The following is a 21,382-nucleotide window of genomic DNA, read 5'->3' on the forward strand; positions in this document are numbered from 1 at the left end:
TCCCCCTCACTCCCCTACCCTGACCCCCAGCTCCTACTAACCCCCCTTCCCCCGCCAATTTTTTTCATTTTTTTTAAACAAAAAAAATTCAAAATTTTTTCTTACCCCACCCCCACTGCCTATTCTGACACCCCCACCCACTTGCCTAGCAATCCCTTTCTCAAAAAAGAATTTAATTTTTTTTAATTTATTTTTTTAAAAGGGATTCTAAAATGTATTTTTTGAAAAATATTTTTTCATTTACCAATCAAATACTAAAATTTTTTTTTCGAAAAATATTTGCCATTCACCAACCAAATATAAGAAACCAAGTAAAAAATTAACTTGTTTTCCAGGACAACATTTTCTAGGAAAAAATTTTTCATGGAAAACATTTTCCTTCATACTAAACACACCCATAATGAAATTGATTATCCCACCATATACTTAATATACCAAATAACTCCTTTCTTGATACCACTAGACACCAAAGAGCTCGTGCTAGTACGAATTTAATATATGTTATTTTTATCTCAATTTATGTGACATAAATAAATTTAATTAATTAAATTTTAAATATGTTATTAAATATTTTAAGTTATTAGCTATTGTAATTTATACTACTTTTTGACATTATAATTTACTATTTTAAGCTGTAAGCTATTGTACTTTATAGTATCTCCTTATCCAGATTTTTGTGGCATTGATAGCCAATTATATTTTCAAAATAATTTAAGTTTTAAATTATTGTGATTTATAATACTGTTTCTTTTATTCTAATTTAAGTGACACATATAATTTCAACAGTCAACCAAATATCACGATTAAAGTAGCGAAACAAGTATGTCTTAAATAACTCATAATAACTTATTAGAAGTGATATAACAAAATTACTATAAAAATTAGTTGTGAAAAAAATTTAAGTGGTCCTCATATAAGATGTCAAGTTAATTTATGACATTAATAATTAATTTATTATTTTTATTAAATATTATTAAATTTTTTAATATTTAAATGACTTAAGTAATTAATAAGGAGTCAAATGGTAAAATTAGGGTTGAAACATTAAAAATAATATAGTAAAATTATGAAAAAAAAAAACAGGCACGACGACTTCGCCTACTTCCTTCACTCTTCTGTACACTAGAAAAGAAAAATCACATTTTGCACACGCACTCTAAATTTTCTTCTCCCATATTTATTGCAACAACAAACCCACTTTATTAAATTGGGTACCCTTACTATTTTCCATCACAAAAAAGAGAAATATGGCTGGGTTTCAGTGCAGCATTCCATTGACAGCACCTGCAAGAATGGAATTTGCAAAATTGTTTCTTGGGAATAACCCACTTGCTAAATATACCCAACTAAACAAATTTTCATCTCTTCATTGTGCTGCTGCTTTCAATTATTCCAATAAACATTCATCCATATCCACCTTTACTCAGGTAATTAATAGTAAAAGGTTTGACCTTTTTTTTTAGGTGTGGTTTTTCGGATGTTGAGATTCAACTGTAAGTTGTATCTGTTAATCGTAATGTTTTCATATATGTTTTGAATTATCAATTATTGTGACTTATAATAATTAAATATATAAGTTTATTTCAAAAAACTTGAAGAGTTCATGTGAAAATTCTCAGTCAAACTTGAACTGTTAGACTTTTTAGGAAGCAAAAGTGTCACATAATTTGAGATTGTTGAATAAAATTGTGAAGTGGGATTTTGTTAATTTGATTGATATTTTGTGATTGAGTATGTGTGTGTGTTTTGATTATTGGTGCAGTTGATCGAGAGTTTAATAAGTGGGAAAGACTTGACGGAATCTGAATCAGAAGATTCTCTTGATTTTTTGTTGGAGGGTGCTGATGAAGCTTTGATTAGTGCTTTTCTTGTTCTTTTGAGAGCTAAAGGTGAAACCTTTGAAGAAGTAAGTTCCTTTTCCTTGACACTCATTGATTTCTTTCCATCCATACTAGCGTTACTGGATAGAGTTATCCGGTACCTGTTGTTGGTATCCTGTGGATTTAGTCACGGTGTGCACAAGCTTGCTCGCACATCACATTTATCAAAAAGAAAAAAGATTAGCTTATTTTAGGAGTTTCTAAGTTTTATAGTGTTTGCGTAAGATAAAAAAAAGTGTAGGAATAGCATTCCTAACTTATGACTTATGCTTATATGCCATAAATTATAAGCCTTAAAGGTGTATATATACTCCTGAGCATAGAGTAGGTGAAATGAATATTTTTCCTTGTTCATTAGCATTTATAGTCTCCCTTGGTAGTGAGAGAAGAGTGACTCTCTTGTGCATTGCCTTTGTGAAAAAAAATAATTCAGAAAAATCTTTGCTTTTTGAAGCAAGAGCGTGTAATTCAAAATATAATGTAAAGGTTCCATTTTGATGTACAGTCCTATGCATCAGGTGGTATAATCCTCTGCCTAGGAATCTGATTTCATAGAATTAGAATGCATTAATTCTCACCTTTATTTGTGAGAGCTGGAAACCATCAATTTGAAACTACAGCCAATGATGATCGTTAGATAGTGGGATTGGCAAGGGCAATGATAAAGCATTGCAGACAAGTTGAAGGCTTAGGCGACGCAGTTGATATTGTTGGGACAGGAGGGGATGGAGCAAACACGGTGAATATTTCAACAGGTGCTTCAATACTTGCTGCCGCTTGTGGTGCAAAAGTAGCCAAGGTTGTCAAGGCTCTTCCTTCTCACTGCATATCTCATTTCATTGTATAACTGTGTATATTTGAGGCTGAATGTTTGTGGAATTAAATTGTAGCAAGGGAGTAGATCCAGTTCATCCGCTTGTGGGAGCGCAGATGTATTGGAAGAACTAGGTGTTGCCATTGAGCTGGACCCTGAGGTCAGTGAAATTGTTGTTTTAAAATGAAGTTTTTGTTGTTTTTTATGTAGTTAGCTGCTTTATAAGGAGAATGACTGGTTATTACATGCACCAAATCAGTTAGTATCAGACTAATTTAATGAGTCATTAAGCGACCAAGGATGTAATGAGAAGTTATTATTAATTAAAATCACCCTTTAGAAGAGGTGGAGAGCTAAATTCAGCACATTTGCCATGCCATTGTACTTGATGCTAACCTCTAAAGCTGCTGCTTTTCTTATCTGGCACTAACTTGTCCACTATAATAACTCCCCAGTAGTATGATGGCAATAGCAGTACGTGCTTCTTTCATCTGGGGCTTATTCTATATAACTATATCTCAGTTGCCTGCATCATGTGCTCATTTTATTTGCTCTTGGCAACTGCCACTAAGAGACAAAAGGATATGCTATGTGTTGTTCTCTTACTTTTGGATGATGGTTAATGGTGTTAAGAGCAAGTTTCTATAATAAATCGTGTTAAGAGTATTATTGAAAAATGCATGATACATTAGGGATAACTGACAGTACATATAGTTTCAACTTGGTTGATGTTGGTGTATATCATTGTTTCTGACTTCAGGGGGTGAAAGAGTGTGTAAATCAAGCTGGAATTGGTTTTATGATGTCTCCAATCTACCATCCGGCGATGAAGATTGTCAGACCTATCAGGAAAAAACTGAAAGTAAAGACAGTGTTCAACATCCTGGGACCTATGTTGAACCCAGCAAGAATGCCGTTTGCTGTTATAGGGGTATACAAAGAAGACCTGGTATGTTTTGACTTTGGTTACACTAATACCATGCATTCTATGAATGTGGATTTAAGAATCTTGTAAACACAATTTATGTGAACTCAGGTGCTAATTTTCTGGTGTTATCTCCATTCTGTCCTATGGTTCTTGCTTCCTAATCCGTTGTAACGTTCTTCTCAGTGCTACATTCATTTGATGAACGAAGCATCTCTTATTGTAGGTCCACAAAATGGCTAAAGCAGTTCAGAGGTTTGGCATGAAAAGAGCATTGGTTGTTCACTCGGAAGGCCTAGATGAGATGAGTCCTCTTGGTATGGTCCTTTTCCATGCCTCTAATATATCTGTTGTGTTTAGAAATTTCATTCATGGTCTTTTTTATTGTTGACTTTGCTTGTTTATTTGGAGTGATTAGATCTGGCCATTTACATCCTATTACGTATGACAATTCGTTTCACAGGCCCTGGATTAGTCCTTGACGTCACACCAGACAATATTGAGAAGTTCTCCTTTGATCCATGTAAGTAACCAGTTAATATCAGGATCAGTTAGAGCTTCTTTTTTTCTTTTAAATTGTTTTTGGGTGCAAGATTTCTTAATCTTATTGCTTCGCACAGATAACCAATGAATGGCGCTCTAAAAATACATTGCAGAACTCTGCACTAAAGAGTGCTGCATTATGAGTGATGTCTTTTTCTGTAGTCATTTAACATTTTCTCTTTGAAAAAAATCTCTGACATGATTATTCTTCAATAGTGGACTTTGGCATCCCTCGTTGCACTCTTGAAAGTCTGCGAGGTGGAGGTCCAGCGTACAATGCAGAGATGCTCAGACGTGTGCTCTCAGGAGAAAAAGGGTCGATTGCTGATGCATTTGTAAGTTTCTTCAATAGCTTGTTAACGGACATGCAAATCCTCTTTAAAGAAATAGACATAGCTTGTTTCCGTTATCAATAGCTTCCTTTCACCTTGGAAGTTCTTACGCTACCTATCAAATAACTCCACAGGTACTAAATGCATCAGCTGCTCTCTTGGTAAGTGGACGTGTTAATAATCTGGCTGAGGGAGTAGCATTAGCTCATGAAACACTACTCTCTGGCAAAGCGGTGAAGACACTTGATCAATGGATAGAAGTTTCCAACGTAAGGAGAATTTGTCTGCAATTTCTTGATAGAAATATGATCACTTGAACTCATTCTACGTCTTTGCTTACTTACAGAAGGTGAAGGAAGCAGTACCTCGAGTCACTCCACTTGCTACGTGACCTGGTGGAAGACATCAAGCTGTCGATGTTATATTCGCGGGAGTCAACAGCTTTCCCTGCTGAGTAATTGTTAAAAGATTCAAAATCAAAGAAAGAATGGATAACACAAAACTTGCAATTTTGGCTTGGAGAAGGACTAGAAGAAGGGGTTGAAAAGAGAACAAAAAACAAATGCAACTTTGGCTTGTGAAATTTGTACGGCGGCTGTAGATTTCTGTGGAAAGCATTGTTTGTAATGACAATAAACAAGCATAAGAAATGGCTCTTTGCTGGCCATTATATTTTCTGAGTGGAAAAAAGAAGAAAAAATATATGTACACTCATTTTTATCATTTCTGAAAATCTGAGTCAAACTAGTCATTTCCAAGATTATTTTTACCCTGCCATTGTGAAGTCTTCTGCGTTAACTTGTCGTTTTTTCCTTGCATGAATAAAACATTTAAAAGGTCAAAATAATCTTGATTTCATTTTTCTACTTTTTTATTTAGTTTGAAAACGGGGTCAAAATTGTAAAGTTTGCACGTGCACAAGTAGGAATTAAATTTTGAACCAGTCACATACACGTTATAGGACGTCGCTTCCAGATGAATGTCTACTTATTAAAGTTTATATACAAGTTTAAGTGCACATTCAGAATTAGAGTACATAAATATCAGTTAAGGTCAAGTTAAATACTCCTACACATTGATTAAGAAAAATAATTAATAACATGTTTAGTTTATCATAGTACCTCTATTAAATGATATTTATAATTTAATTTGACAAAAAAGTAATTAATGCAAAAAGTAAAATATGGAGAGAAAAATTTTATCTTTTATTGATTAAATTTAGGATAGGTAATTTAGAACGGAGGGAGTACTAACATCTTTATGTGTTATGTCATTAATATTTTTTCTATTTTCTTTTACTTGTCCCTATTTCAAAATAATTTTTTTTACTTTTACTTGTCATAAAATCTTGTTAACCCTAAACAGACTATTTAAAATTGAAATTACATTATATTTAAATTCATGACATCTTTGTTTCATTTCATTTTTATTAATTAATGTTGAGCTGCACTGCATATAAAGATGGACCGGAAAAGAAATATTCCCTCCATCCCTTCATTTATTATTACTTTTGAAGAATCAAACTTCACAAATTTCAATTAATATTTTAGGATGTGTATTTTTATCATATAGTATTAATATAAAAAGAAACATCGATCGTACAGTTTTCGAAATATGTTAATATTAAATTTAACTCCATTTTATAGCCAACAAGGATGGGTCATATCATATATATATATGCGGTGCTAGTATCAGACCTTTGGTTACTCATATAAAAAGACAAAAAACAGTTAATGCACAAACCTTTTTTTTTTTTTACCCGGGAAACATCTGGAGTGGATAACAAAGAAAATAAAGTAGCCCCATGTACACACACTTTAACTTCATTCGTTTTCAAGATTCTCCCGTATTCTTCTTGTCTCCAAGATTCAACCTTGTAAGTACTGTTAGAATCTTGGGAGTCTCAGTGTCTTGAGTGAAGGAATTAAGAGCTATGAGTTTTGGGTCTGAATGGAACTTCTCTCAAGTCTTTGGTGAACAAACTCCTCATGAAGACATTCAAGATTGTATGTCACTTGCTCTTTATGTCATGAATTCCACTAGTATACTGTTTTATTTGTATTTTTCTTCATTGGAGTTTGTGGGGGGGTTGAGGGTGTATATCGATCAATATGAGTATCATATTGCTATTTAATTTGTGAATGGTTGCCTTCCTTTGGTTTTCCATTTCTTCAATTTGCTTTGGTATGGATGTGTAATACTATTTGTTTCTGAAATATATCAGAAAGCAAAGTACTGAAAGAATATGAGTGGTGAATGATAGTAATATTCTTCTTATTTGAACGGTCCTTTCCTTAAGGTAACTGGAAGGCAAGTAGGAGGGTCGAAGGAATTTTGCTGTCCTGTAGTTTTATACCTGAAATCTTGAAGCCAAATAGGGTAAAACTGTCTGATTTGGTTCCATACAGAAATTGTCACGTGTTAATTAACAAAAGATAATACAAGGATAATTAGAAATCTGGGATGCGGATTCAATTCTGGCAGGTGTCATTTTAGCTTATCCCAACTAGTTTGAGATTGAGGCTCAGTAGTGGTGGCGGTAGTAGTAGTAGTAGTAGTAGTTGTAGTAGTAGTAGTAGTTGTTGTTGTTGTTGTTGTTGTTGTTAATTGTGGAATGAAGGATATTGCTTGAATTTGGAGGGTCCGATGTTCAGTTGAGACGAGAGACTGATTGATGCTATCAGAAAGAATCCTTTAGCATTTTCCACCTGCTTCTTTAGTATTACACGGAAGGTAGCCTTAACTTGTAAAGTTGTTGCCATGTGACAGGTTTTGTGGAAATGCAGGGTAAGGTTGCGTATAATATACCCTTGTAATCCGTCCCTCTCCTGACCCCATGCATAATAGGAGCTTAGTGCACCAAGATGCGTGTTTTTTTCCTTTAGTATTACACAATTCCCTATGATTAAGAAATAGGAGAAGCAAGTTTTTTGAATATGTAGTTGAGAACAAGGCACCTGTTAGCTGAGGGACGTCACGGAACTAGTTCATACTCCTTTATTATGTATAGAACAATCTTGAAGTTGAGTAAGGTGTTCCTTTGAAAATTCAGTTGGGGACTTAAGTTGATGAGGCTCTCACAATAGGAAGGATATTATGGTTTACACTTTTCTGTTAGCCATGTTTGTTATGTTGATAGAATGTGAGAAGAATCAATATCATAGAGCCAAAAACAATAAAAAAGAGGAACACTGTTCACAAGCCAATCCATCAAATTAACTCATCGTATATATGGCAAGGGGAAGAACTGGCATGGGCTTTTGCTTCCTTTGAATGAGAAGGGGCTTGCACGTGGTATGAGGATTGTTAAACCACAGAAAGTTGGGAAAAGTTGTTGAAGCCAATTCTGTTTATATAATGGAAAATAATTCTTTCAGTTCTCTGAGCTTTTATTCTTCATCTAATAATAGATGTATCTTGAAATTCTCATACACCCAGCAAAAGAAAATTGGTTGTCTGTGAGCTTTTGGTACCTTTGCAAGTGACTGTGGGTGCACAACTTCATACTTCTATAACATTTTTTGTGTTTCAGTTATATGAAAATGAAAACAGCAAAGAGATGTCTAGTTCTTCTTTCCTTATTTTGCCCTCTCACCTGAATAAAAAGAAGAGGAATTATGAACAAAAGAAATACAATGAACAAGAAGGAATGGTGTCACTTTTACTTCTGCCTTTACATTTCTCAATGACCTGCGCATAAAAAGCATTATATGTTAGGCGATATTTTATCTGCAATGGAGTTTGACAAGAATGGTGATCATCTGGCTGTTGGAGATCAAGGTGGACGTGTTATGATTTTTGAGCGGCAGGCTGGTAAAGAAGTGCGGACAAAATTTTCAGAAATATCATTTGTGTCATTCAAACTTCGCATCACATGTAACTGTTCACCTTTATGGACTTTTAGGATCCCTTTGAGTACAGTTCTCGAAGTGACTCTGGTCGGTTCAACCTTCCACAAAGGCAGCATCCTGAATTTAAATATAAGACGGAGTTCCAGAGTCATGAACCCGAGGTATAATTAGATATTCATTTTATCTATCTTCGGGCATACGGCTGCTTAAAATTCTGCATGTATAGGTGATCTTTATGAACTACAAATGCTGATCATGTTAAATCTTCTTCAGTTTGATTATTTGAAGAGTGTGGAAATCGAAGAGAAGATTAATAAAATCAGATGGTGTACGAAACTCAACAGTTCATTATTTCTTCTTACAGCAAATGACAGGACGATAAAACTTTGGAAGGTATGAAATACCTATGGCATGTGTGAAACTTCAGACAAATGGTTCTGGCTTATAAGTTTCTGGAAGTTTGGATGAGACCTTTCAGGGGATTCTGTTATCCATTTGTTATGTTGTGTGATCTAATACTACAATGCACCCTGAAAAAATCAAGTATTAACTATATTGTCTGTTCAGAGTCTATCCAAGATGGAATTTTATTGTCTATGAAATTAAGAAAAAAGCTAGATGGGTGTTCCTTCTCGATGGAATTAGATCGAGTTGTCAGTTCCCATCTACTGTGTGTTTACTAAGTTGTACATATCAATTTACTATTTTCTTTATTTGTTTCTTTTTCAGATCAAGGAACAGAAAGTAAAGAACGTTAAACAAATGGTCATCAATCCATCTGTGACGTCAGAGAATTCTCTTTTAGCTGATAGAAGTTATACAAGCGGACAAAGTGAACCATCTCATGCTAATGGTAGCAGTCTAGAATGGACTAACAAAATGAACGGCACATCGCCATCACATGTATGACATGGAAGAGTGTAAATCATTTAACTTGTTACCTGAAATATTCTTGCATTCTTATTACATTTACTTCTCCCCAAACTATATGCATTTGACATGCTGCGATAGCTTGTAATTCCAGCTTCCATTGTATCTAGCTTGCTGATATCACAAATGAGGCTTCTATAAGATCTCGGAGAGTGTATGCCAATGCTCATGATTTCAACATCAATTCCATCTCAAACAATAGGTATTCTTATGCTCTTGCATATATTATGAATTTTAAACTTGCTCACTTGAAATGAAATTTGACCAGCACCTGTTGTTCATATTTCTGATTGAGCTTGATCGATCAGCTCAGATTATCCTTCTTTAAGTATCTGTACCAGAAAAATTATGAAAGCTGTTTACCAGTTGAAGAAGTGCCGGGCATTAGGTAATAATCTGGTTTTAATATTACAGCGATGGTGAGACATTCCTTTCTGGGGATGACCTTAGGATAAACGTATGGAACCTTGAGGTTAGCGATCAGTGTTTCAATATCATTGACATGAAGCCGAAGGATATGGAAGATCTTACAGGTAATCTAGAAGCAATTCATATGATATAACCTATTGGATCTTATCTCACGCATCGCTTCTACTCTCTGTTAACCCATTATTTGAAGTTTCCGAGTTTATATTCTCTAAAAGTATGGAGATATAATTTATAAACACTACCTGCTAATGATATGATGCCAAGTACTTCAAGAACTTACAGAAGGCAAAATATGATTTCAGGCAGTAATTTTAGTCCTCATAGGTACACTTAGCAACATAAGGATATGTGTAGATTGAACATTTATGTAGTTGAAATCTACATAGGCCTCGCTTATTGAGTATATACCATCTTAAGTGATCTACAGTTAAAGCTCATGATAGGGATGACGTTAGTTGGGTGAGGGCGGGGGAAGCTTCTTGGCCTGTCCTGTTGATATAGAAGAGAACAGTTTTAGCCTCATTTATTTGGGGTGAGTGGGGAGGAGGTGGTGGTGCTAGTTTGGAATGACAGGCCTGTCATTGTATACTCTTCTTCGCTAAAAGATTTCTGGAGGAAAGCAATCATAGGTTGCTTTTGGTTTTATCATTAAATTCCAAGATGCATGAAAGAAAGAATGATACAGCATCTAAGGGATCATTAGCTGTGATTTGGAAAGGCATTAAAAGGAAAAAGATGCGGCCAAATCCATAAAGGTTTTTTCTTCTTCTTTAAGTGCATTCATTCATCATTCTGACATCTTGTTCTCCTCTGATATAAGGAGAATGGCTCCTATCATCTCAAGCAAGAAAAAATAGGATAGAAGGAAAGAAAGAAAGAAAGAAAGAAAGAAAGAAACTCTATGAACGTTTGAAAGGAATCAGAAGCCACCCTTACTCCTTCCCCTGAAAAGGACTTGACTGTAAATTTGAAATGATGATCCACTTTATGATATGGATCGAATAATGCCATTAGGTAATTTAGTTTCATCACCATATACTTCTATTCTGCATCAAAAGTTTGGCCAGACTGCCACCTGATAAAGGATGAAAATGACCATTGCACCATTTTCTATGTAGAGGTGATCACATCAGCAGAATTCCATCCACTTCATTGCAATTTGTTGGCTTATAGTAGTTCGCGGGGATTCATCCGGCTTGTTGACATGAGGAAGTCCGCACTATGTGATCACAATGTGAAAATGTGAGTTCTATACCCATCTCCATTTTATTTCTCTCATCTGTATGATGCAGTGATGCTTCTAGTCTGCTTCTCTAACAAGGCTTACGGTACTTCTTCTTACGAGCTGCAACTTTTGGTACTACCTTTTACAGAATGCAAGATGGGAGGACCCATGGCTCTAAAACACTTTTCAGTGAGATCATTGCTTCTATATCTGACATGAAGTATGCAATGGACGGAAGGCATATTTTAAGTCGCGATTACATGACTCTGAAGGTCTTCTTAGTTTCGATAATCCTTTTACTGTATATGTACACTGAACTTCTCATCAACTATATTTCCTTTGCATTTACATTCATCAAAGAAATGAATTCTGAATACAAAATTTTCAATTTAATACTCAAGAGCTAAACCGAGTGATTTAAGGATAGTATTAATATGTGCTTCTCACACATCTTTCACTCCTCGATTAGTTGCTTCATGCACTATTTATTCTGGGGAATTCTCTGTGTCCAACATTTTCCTTAATTCATGTTTTGGGGCCTTAAACGTGTATTCAGCTTGTTGCTTGTGCTTTTCCTTTTTTGTCTTGTTAACTTCCACCTTTTGATTCTTTCATCTCTCAATAGTGGAATCTTCTTTGTTCTCTTATCTTGGTGACATGACAACTAAGCTGTGACTTCGTGTGGTTCATATTTCCAGTGTTCATGGCCTTCTTTTATGTTTTACTTTCGCTGTCATAAGATGGATCCGTAATTATGTCTTATTTGCTTACTATTTGATAGCTATGGGACACTCACATGGAGACTTCCCCAGTTGCAACATATAAGATTCATGAACACCTCCGCCCTAAGGTATGAGGGTCTTCGCCACAATTTTTTCTGAGAGGTTTACCGAGATATAAACAGTTAGTGATATGGTGTAATGCATAAAACTGAAAATGATAATACATGTACTGCAGTTTGTTGACTTTACATGTTGTGTGGCAGCTTCCTAAGTTGTATACGAATGATGCCATCTTTGATAAGTTTGATTGTTGCCTGAACGGAGACGGACTTCAATTTGCAACTGGATCTTACAGGTTTATCCTTCAATTACATTTCTAACCTATGCCAACATATGAATAGCGATGTGGGTTGTCGTCTACTTGTACTTTCATTTTGTTGCTGTACATATGATGAATTCCGGTAACTTTTTGTTGATTTAGCAACCATCTTCGCGTATTTTCTTGTGGAACTGGGAATGAAGATGGCATCACAGTGGAAGTCAAAAAAGAACCAAATAGGTAACCCTTGTTTTAAGATCATCCTCTATTTGTCTTCGTTTATTCTTGAATTGACCCTTCATTACACCTTCATTTGTAGAAAACCGACCTCTCAAACTACTTCAAGGCCACGAAGGTCATCATTGAGCAACTTAGCACGAGGATTTTATCGCCAAGGTAGTTCGTAACAAGTATGCATGTGCCTGTGCAGGGCAAGTAATTCATCAAATGGTAGCATATCCAACCCCCGTGACTTGGTTTTCATCTTATTTACATTGCTTTTTGTTGGTGATTTCAGGACAAGATATCTCAGAAAATGAGATTTCCTGTAATCTGAAGTCCAAGTTGCTGCATCTGGCTTGGCATCCAACACACAATTTGATCGCTTGCTCTGCTGGAAGCAGCTTGTTCATGTACCATGCATAAAGTGCTATGAAGAGGACTCAGACCGATAATCTTCCTGTAAAAAAATATACTATATTTTGTCCCTGTCAATATAACGCGTTTGTGAGGCTGGCTAGTCAGCTTGATCTAATCTTACTGTTAGCAGTCTGCCATTGGAAGTTCTTGAAAAAACTAGCAATTCCTTAAAAAAATAAAAGGAATTGCTTTTACAAGATAGCATATAGTACAGAAGTTTGATACTTGCATAAACATACTTTGTGCATATCTGAAGGAGAGGCAAAAGATTTTGCTTGATACTGTTACTTTATTATACTTCTGTTCCTACTTTTCTCTGAATGTGATGGGTGCCAGAAACCAGTCCTACAACTAAATGCCACCATTGTGGTGGAAACAAGTCCCAATAAATCTATCCAACTCCTGCAATCTAATCTGAATGACAGAGAAAAAGAAAGTATAGTGTATAGAAGTGTAGTGCCATATAGTACATACGTTTAGGTAAATGAACATCAAAAAGGTTCCTATTAGGCTTGATTATGATGATATATTTGTTGTACATGTACCTACTTACTACTATTAAGCTTATCTTTTGTAATTCATGGATGATTTTTCATCCTATAAAAGGTGCTCTACTTTTTTGTATTATGACAGCTCTTAAAGACATTTGAATAGGACAATCTCTGAATTCTACTTTCACTTATATTTTTTCTATTTTATATTGATCATGTTTTATTATACAAAAATTATGGTAATTTAGTTTAGAGAATATGTACACAATGTGCAGATAGTGTATATTTTATATGGAGTATTAAATATACAGAAAATGCTACCTACACCATATATATATGATATAAATACGTATACACAGCATATACCGCCGGAGAGGATATATAATGTATACTTCGAGCATATTGATAAACTAGTTCACACTAATATTGGTTTGTTTCTCAGCAATGGAGTACCTTTCCAATTTCCATAGATGGATTGTTGTGAGCAACAACTCATTTTCCAACAACACTGGTTTTTCATTTTAATGGATGCAACGTACGATTTGATTTAACACCACTTTAATATTGTACACAAAAAAGAATTGATTTAACCCCACTTCAATATTTTTCATAAAAGAAAATCCTCTGTTAACTTTCTTGAACAAGGAGTATTTTACTTTAGGAAGCAAACATGTCTGTAAATTTTAAGTTAGTCTGAGGTTGAGTGAAATTAAGTTTTGATATCCTTGAATATTAGACTCAATACAGTGATTCCACTAAGGTGGTTTCCCTTTCTCCACATGTCCCAACAGTATAGAAAAAGTTCCACAGAGTTCTTTCCACATATAGTGCATAGAGGAAAAAGTCAACTTATTCCATAATGAGAAAAGAATAAGATTCAATTAATATATGTGCATCTCCCTCTTATATAACCATCTCATTTTTGCCTCATTCCTTAGTAGTATTGACTGAAAAAATAACAGAACTACAACCTTACTAGCAGCCATGGAGGAAACTAACAAAGAAGCAACTAAAGATGAAATCAAATATAGAGGAATAAGAGCAATGCCCTTTGTCATAGGTATTGTAATTTTTATGTGTTCTAAACTTCTACAGAAAAAAACAGCTTATTATTGAGTAGTTTCATAGTGTTCCTTTTCTTGACATTACTTTATGTTTTCAATATATGTTAAACTGTTTAGTATGACAATGGTATGAAATGAGCTTAAATGAAAGAGAGGATTCATATAGACGACTCAAACTTATTGTTGTATGCTAAACTATTTAGTATGACAGCTGATGTGAAATGAGCTTAAATGAAAGTGAGGATTTCATAGTCGACTTCAACTTGTTTTTGCATGATAAACTGCAGGGAATGAGACATTTGAGAAGCTAGGAACAATTGGAAGCTCATCAAATCTCTTGGTTTATCTGACAAGTATATTTCATTTGAAGACCATAACAGCTACTAATATTGTCAACATCTTCAATGGCACTTGCAACTTTGGCACCTTGCTTGGAGCTTTCCTTTCTGATACTTACTTTGGCCGTTACAATGTCCTTGCATTTGCTTCAGTGTCTTCCTTCTTGGTATAAGAAATACTCGTGTTCAGTAAAAGTTGAGACTAAGAGTTGTTTGGTATGACGGAAGTCATTTTTTTATGGAAAATATTGGTCATAGAAGTGAAAAAGTAATATCAGTCTTCTTTCTTGGTACAATCTCCTTATCATATAACATGGAAAAAAGGACAAAAATTGTCTAGAAAATGACTTCTGTCGTACTAAGCGCACACTAACTTAATCAATTGTTTAAAAGTCCTTGTTATGACCAGATTTTATCTTTGTTTTCCAATTTGATAATTTACAGGGGATGTTAGTTCTGAGTTTTACAGCATCAGTCTCAAAGCTTCATCCACCTGAATGTGAAAACCAAGGAACTGCACCAGTATGTGTTGGTCCAACAACAGGACAACTGACATTTTTACTAGGAGGGTTCGGATTGCTAGTAATTGGTGCTTCTGGCATAAGGCCTTGTAGTTTAGCATTTGGTGCTGATCAATTTGATCCCAACACTGAATCAGGAAGAAGAGGAATCAGCAGCTTCTTCAACTGGTACTATTTCACGCGCACGTTCGCTGTGATGGTCTCATTGACTGTCATTGTGTATGTCCAAACAAATATCAGCTGGTCTCTGGGATTAGCCATACCAGCAATTATTATGTTCCTTTCTTGTGCACTTTTCTTTGTGGGCACTAATATTTATGTCAGGTTTGTGCCAAAAGGCAGCCCTTTGTCAAGTGTGGCACAGGTCTTAGTGGCTGCATTCAAGAAAAGGCACTTGCAGCTGCCACAACAACCATGCTTCTCCCTATTCAACTATGTGCCTTCCAATTCTTTGAATTCTATGCTTCCTTACACTGATCAGTTTAGGTAAATCCTCTTGCTAGCATCATAACTTACGAGTTAATTTGACGTATGAGTATAGAATTCAACCCTATGTAACAGTAAAATCACAAAGTTGTTTTCTTACGCGTAACTGCTTGACTAACTAAAACATCTCATGATTTCAGATTCTTGAATAAAGCAGCAATAAAAACTCCGGAAGACCAGATAAACTCATCAGATGGATCAGCAGTCAATCCATGGAGGCTTTGCAGCATTCAACAAGTGGAAGAAGTGAAATGCTTACTGAGAGTAATCCCAATATGGGTTGCTGGAACTATCTATTATGTCTCCGTTGTTCAATCACAAAATTATGTCATCTTCCAAGCCTTACAAAGTGACAATCAACTAGGCCACATCAATTTCCACATCCCACCAGCATCTTTCATAGTCATTTCCATGCTCAGCATAACAATTTGGCTACCTATTTATGATCGCGTTTTACTTCCATGGCTTCGGAAATTCACAGGAAAAGAAGATGGAATCACCCTTCTCCAGAAAATGGGAATTGGCATATTTTTATCGATCGTAACAATGGTCATATCAGGGATTGTTGAAGACAAGAGAAGAACCCTGGCAATAACTAGGCCAATGCTACAAATGACTCAGGGGAAAGGTGCAATTTCATCCATGTCAGGACTCTGGCTAATACCTCAGTTAGCATTATTAGGTAAGCATTTGCAAATCAACATTCGCTTTACAATTTCATTTATCATTTCAACTTCAACTTGAAATAGAGAATTTGAAGTTCACGAACAGTTGAGTAATATCAAACAGTAGTAATAATTTTCATTCACAATCTTCTGCTGTCTGTCCAATGGTGCATGTGTCCATGCATTGATCATGCACCAGTGGACAGTCGCGGGCAGTGAAAACATTTGCAAAGGATGTTTTCATTAATCAAGAATGAACTTTAAATTCTTTTCCAACTGAAATTCATGTTGAGACACAATTCCAACATTCTAATACTATTCTTGACTTTAACATACTTCAAATATACTCATAATTGAATTCAGGTCTTTCCGAGGCATTTACATTGATCAGCGAAAACGAGTTCTTCTACAAACAATGTCCTGAAAACATGAGGAGCATCGCGGCGTCTCTCTTCTTTGTTGGAATGGCAGGGTCAAGTTATTTGAGCAGTTTCTTGGCATCACTTGTTCATAAGACATCAAGTTGGTTGGATGAAGACCTTAACAAGGGGAAGTTAGACTATTTTTATTACCTCATTGCAGCACTAGAGATTCTGAATTTGGGTTATTTTCTTGTGTGTGCAAAATGGTACAAGTACAAAGGAAGGGCAGGTGACAACAAAGTGAGAGAAAGAAAAGACCAAAATGAAATTGTAATGTGATTTTTCAGTCAGCAGTAATGGGTATGGTAGTTTTTCATGATTTAATAATGCTTTGTTAGAACCCAAATAGAAAGTAAAACAAGAAAAAGGAAAATTATCGAGGCATTTGCGGACACTTTACACAATTTTTATTTTATTGCGCCAAAGTTACTAAGTTATTTTGAAACAAAAAAGCATCTCATTTCTCGCCTGAGTGTCATAATTGTAACGAAAAAATGATTGAGTTTTCCTAAGTGTTACATAAAGCTGTTATCAAACAATTTTCTTTTGTAATCAAAAGGTCATTCAACTTAGTTCGAGTATCACCTAAAATGTATTTCGAATTTTCTCCTAATAATTTTCTTTGATGTATCAATAGAGTTTGAGTGATTATTTTGTTATAAGAAATCGTTTAGCGTATCTGGAAAAAAATATTAAATTTCGGCGATTCAACCTGTGCTCTGAGAAAATGGTGGACTAGGTTGTCCACCAAGATGAATTACAAAGAAAAAAAATAGTGATTTTTTTTTTTTTTTTACTTTTTTTTGATAAAATGAAAGAAAGACACATGTGAGACTAAAGACACAACAAGTATCAGAGTTCTAAGAGAATGTTAGTAAATATTAATTACCATATAGATTTATTAATTTGAGTTTGTTAAGGCGGAATATTTTTTTTATCTTGCTAATATATCATCTTTTATGCATAAAAATAAGGGCAAAAGGACAAAATACCCCTTTACTTTGATAAACTGGCTAAATTTGCTCCTCATTATGCTATTGGCCAAATGTATCCTGGTTGTTATACTATAGACCAAATACACCTCTGTCTTAACAAAGTTATCAAAAATATCCTTCTTTATAACACTTCTCCACCATGGCAAGGTGAGAGCAATGTGGCATGACATTTAGTTCAGGTGGATGCCACGTAGCGTGCCACCTCAGCATCCAAATTTTTTTTCCTTTTTCATTTTGAACTTTTTGCTTCAAATTGTACTAATTACTTGTATTTTAAAAAAATGACAATTTAAATACTCACATATTTTATTTATTTAAAATAAAATAACTGATCTCATTAATAAACGTCGATATCTCCTCACCAAATAAAAGAGAACCCCCATCAAAGGTGGCGGAAGAAAGATGTGCCACACGTCGGGTTGTAAAGAGCAAAAATGATTAGTTTGAAAACTGAGTTGCCGGAGAATATGATGAATTTTGAAAAGTCCAGTGGAAAGGTGCTGAAAATAAGGGTTTAAGGTTAGCGAAATGCTAATAAAAATTGACACCGTCATAATATTTTACTACTAGTGAAGTGATTAGTCTTGTTCTTTTGGCGTTAAATACTCACATATTTTATTTGTTTAGAAAAAATTATAGATTAAATAACTAAGTAAATAAAATTTGAAGGAAAAAAAAAATTGATGTTGAGATGGCATGTCATGTGGCATCCACCTCATCCAAATATCATGCCACGTGGTTCACACTTTGTCATGGTGGGGAGGTGTTAAAAAGAAGGTATCTTTAATAACTTTGCTAATGGCAAGGGTATCTTTGGCCCGATAGTATAATAATAGGAGTATATTTAATTCAATAGTATAATGAGGGACAAATTTAGTCAATTTATCAAAGTAATGGAGTATTTTTTACCCTTTTGCCTAAAAATAATATATAAAATATAGAGATTAATGCAATAATGTTAAGAAATAATCAGTAGTGTGGATGTCTTCTCCATTATCAACATTGTCTATATTTTCCAATGAAGACTTTTCATGCATAAATCAGCTACTTACACTGGTTGGAATGCTGGTGAAATTGCCTATAAAGGCATGCCTTTGTTTCCATTTTGTACATAGATCAAAATATAATAAAAGTCTAATATTTGTTTCTCATTTTCTTTACTTCGTTATTTCATTTTATAACACGATATCAGAACGAGACTCTATTGTCTCAAAATTTGAAGGCTAAGGTATTATTTTTCTCTTTATTTTAACATGTTTAATCTTACGAAACTTGAGTTCGTTGCCCTTCAGAGTTTGGGCATGAACTATCTTTCATGGATATTGGATGCTGAAATTCATTTGAATGCTATGAGTCTTGGAGACATCAATAAAATGAAAATAAAGCATCAAATCAAGATCGTACTTAAGGCTATAATATTCTTTCATCATCATATTGACGAAATTTTAAAAATTAAATTTCTTACTATTAAGGATCCACCTATTTTGTGGAATAACCTAAAAAGAAGGTATGACCACCTAAAGATGGTCATACATTCTAAAGCACGATAAGATTGGATGTATTTGATGGAAAAGACATTCTCCACCTTTCATGACTCAAATGTTCTCTTGCAGCAATAATATCGAGAGAAAGGTTTCAAAAAGTATTCTAAACTAAGTTCTCATCTTCTTGTGGCTGAACAAAGTAATGATTTGTTAATGAAATATCACGAGCTTTGATCTACTGTATGTACACCATTTTCTGAAGTGAATGAGATCCACTATGCTAGGCATGGAAAGGATCGCGGATCTGATCGTGCACATGAACACGGACGTGATTGTGGCTATGATTATGATCAAGAAAGAAATCATGTCCCTAGTGTTAGTCACTCATAAAAACAAAGCGGCTCCATCAAAAGGAACAAGAAAAGAATGAGAAACATGAAGGTAAAGCATGTGTTTGTTTTCGATATGGTGCAACAGGATACTATGCAAGTGACTGTCGTACTCCCAAACACTTGGTTGAGCTTTATCAAGCATCACTAAAGAAAAAGGATAAAAATCCTGAAGCTAATTTTACCTTTGAAAATCATATTGGCGTTGTTCACTTAGATGTAACAGATTTTTTCGAGCATCCTTAGGGAAAGATAGATCATCTGATTGGTGATAGTTCTGTGGCTATGGAAGAGTGAACAACTTTTAATATTTGTTAGTAATAGTATTGTAATGAATAAATGTTAAATTAGTTGTTCTATTTTATTAGTATTTTTGTTTTAGTCATATTAGCGTAAGTTTCGTAGTAATTTATTCTTGATTTAATTTTATCATATTTTGATATTGTAATTTACTGTCTGCTTACAAAAAAAAATTATTTATTAAATTATAGTTTAATTCTTGCATCTTTTTGAATATCATAAAATATAGTTCATTGAGTTATGTTTATAGAGAAATATTTAATCAAATTACCTATAAGTCTTTTTTTTAACATATTGATATTGTTTTCTCAACAATTATGTGAAAAAGGAATCTTAGTGCTTGTGAATTTGTATCAATACTTACCATGAAAGTGAACATCACTCATTTAATTTCTCAAATATTGACTTTGTAATTTACCCAACATTAATATTTAATATATATTTATTTTGTGTATGTCATTTTATTTGAAGATATGAATTATTTTTAAAGCAAGTTATGCAATTGTGAAGACATTTGCTTAATTGATTCTGGTACAACACACACAATATTTAAAAATAAGAAATATTTTTTTTATTTAAATATGGGCAAAATAAACATTATACTACAATTTCTGATGGTACTATTTGACTAGGCTTCAGAAGAGCCATTATAATTTTGCCTAAGGGAGTTGAACTCATCATAAATAATGCTATTTTTTTCTAAGTCTCGAAGAAACTTGTTGAGTTATAAAGATATCCGTGAATATGATTATCATATCAAGACAGTGGATGATTTGAACCATGAATATCTTGATATTACCAAGAATGTCTCCGGATAGACATGTGTTATAGAAAAGTTTCTTGGTTTGTCTTCTGGTTTGTATTGGACAAAAATTAGTGTGATTGAGACACATTCTAAAATAGATCCAAAGTTTACTAATTTTAATATCATTGAACTTTGGCACGATCAATTGAGACATCCTAGATCTATAATGATGAGACGAAGTATAGAAAATTCAAATGGGCATTCATTAAAGAACATGAAGGTTCTTTCAAATAATGAATTTTCTTGTACTGCCTGTTATCAAGAAAAATTAATTGTAAGGCCCTCACCAACTAAAGTTGAGATTGAATCCTCGGCATTTTTAGAACGTATACAAAAGGTATTTGTGGACATATTCGCCCCTAGTAGATCATTTCGATATTTCATAATCTTAATAGATGATTCTTCTAGATGGTCCCATGTATGCCTATTGTCATCTAGCAACTTGACATTTGTAAAATTGTTGGTACAAATAATATAATTACGAACGCAGTTCTTTGATAATAAGATCAAGTCTATTTGTCTTGATAATGCTGCAGAGTTTTCATCCCAAGCATTAAATGATTATTGTTTCTCAATTGAGATAAAAGTTGAACATCTTGTAGCTCATGTCCACACTCAAAATGGCTTTGTTGAATCATTAATTAAACATCTGTAATTGATAGCAAAACCATTGCTTATGAAAACTAAGTTGCCCACCTTTGTTTGGGGTCATGCTATTTTGCATGCTGCAACACTTGTTCGTCTCAAACCGATAAACTATCATAAATTTTCTCTGTTACAGTTGGTTTTGGATCAAGAGTCTAATATATCTCA

The 21,382-nt window shown here is 34.2% G+C and overlaps 3 protein-coding genes across 7 annotated transcripts; all 3 read left to right on the forward strand.

The window, feature by feature from the left end:
- Window positions 1–1,782: 1,782 nt before the first annotated feature.
- On the forward strand, window positions 1,783–5,252 carry LOC107875902 (anthranilate phosphoribosyltransferase, chloroplastic-like; the record flags this gene model as incomplete). Its single annotated transcript, XM_016722794.2, is given in 9 exon segments — window positions 1,783–1,906; window positions 2,518–2,679; window positions 2,771–2,854; window positions 3,455–3,643; window positions 3,846–3,936; window positions 4,083–4,142; window positions 4,379–4,497; window positions 4,629–4,763; window positions 4,841–5,252. Coding segments are annotated over 9 exon segments (1,009 nt in total), but the record flags the coding sequence as incomplete, so codon positions are not given.
- A 918-nt stretch (window positions 5,253–6,170) lies between these two features.
- LOC107875901 (serine/threonine protein phosphatase 2A 55 kDa regulatory subunit B beta isoform) lies at window positions 6,171–12,904 on the forward strand. Of its 5 annotated transcripts, none has more exons than XM_016722792.2 (14): window positions 6,171–6,500; window positions 8,212–8,315; window positions 8,399–8,506; window positions 8,619–8,738; window positions 9,075–9,248; window positions 9,386–9,477; window positions 9,690–9,808; window positions 10,823–10,946; window positions 11,078–11,201; window positions 11,711–11,779; window positions 11,915–12,006; window positions 12,133–12,210; window positions 12,290–12,366; window positions 12,488–12,904. In XM_016722792.2, the coding sequence occupies exons 1-14, from the start codon at window positions 6,428–6,430 to the stop codon at window positions 12,613–12,615; spliced, it is 1,482 nt and encodes a 493-aa protein (XP_016578278.2). In that variant the 5' UTR covers window positions 6,171–6,427; the 3' UTR covers window positions 12,616–12,904. The 5 variants fall into 5 exon arrangements, with proteins under 5 accessions (XP_016578278.2, XP_016578279.2, XP_047269885.1 ...); XM_047413927.1 differs by having other exon boundaries at window positions 6,242–6,500; window positions 12,290–12,380; window positions 12,488–12,724; XM_016722793.2 differs by lacking the exon at window positions 8,619–8,738 and having other exon boundaries at window positions 6,209–6,500.
- Window positions 12,905–13,972: 1,068 nt separating this feature from the next.
- On the forward strand, window positions 13,973–16,980 carry LOC107874724 (protein NRT1/ PTR FAMILY 2.11). The gene is made up of 5 exons (XM_016721475.2): window positions 13,973–14,160; window positions 14,452–14,669; window positions 14,947–15,509; window positions 15,650–16,191; window positions 16,538–16,980. The coding sequence occupies exons 1-5, from the start codon at window positions 14,085–14,087 to the stop codon at window positions 16,873–16,875; spliced, it is 1,737 nt and encodes a 578-aa protein (XP_016576961.1). The 5' UTR covers window positions 13,973–14,084; the 3' UTR covers window positions 16,876–16,980.
- Window positions 16,981–21,382: the final 4,402 nt, after the last annotated feature.

This window comes from Capsicum annuum, chromosome 6 (genome assembly GCF_002878395.1).
Source record: "Capsicum annuum cultivar UCD-10X-F1 chromosome 6, UCD10Xv1.1, whole genome shotgun sequence".
Lineage (NCBI taxonomy): Eukaryota > Viridiplantae > Streptophyta > Magnoliopsida > Solanales > Solanaceae > Capsicum > Capsicum annuum.

Excerpts from the sequence above, each read along its gene's own strand:
- LOC107874724 (XM_016721475.2), top strand. The coding sequence starts at position 14,085 with ATGGAGGAAACTAACAAAGAAGCAACTAAAGATGAAATCAAATATAGA. Across the intron at positions 14,670-14,946 it reads CTTCAGTGTCTTCCTTCTTG|GGGATGTTAGTTCTGAGTTT; the intron begins GTATAAGAAATA and ends GATAATTTACAG. Across the intron at positions 15,510-15,649 it reads CCTTACACTGATCAGTTTAG|ATTCTTGAATAAAGCAGCAA; the intron begins GTAAATCCTCTT and ends TCATGATTTCAG.
- LOC107875901 (XM_016722792.2), top strand. The coding sequence starts at position 6,428 with ATGAGTTTTGGGTCTGAATGGAACTTCTCTCAAGTCTTTGGTGAACAA. Across the intron at positions 9,478-9,689 it reads AATTCCATCTCAAACAATAG|CGATGGTGAGACATTCCTTT; the intron begins GTATTCTTATGC and ends TTAATATTACAG. Across the intron at positions 10,947-11,077 it reads TGTGATCACAATGTGAAAAT|AATGCAAGATGGGAGGACCC; the intron begins GTGAGTTCTATA and ends TACCTTTTACAG.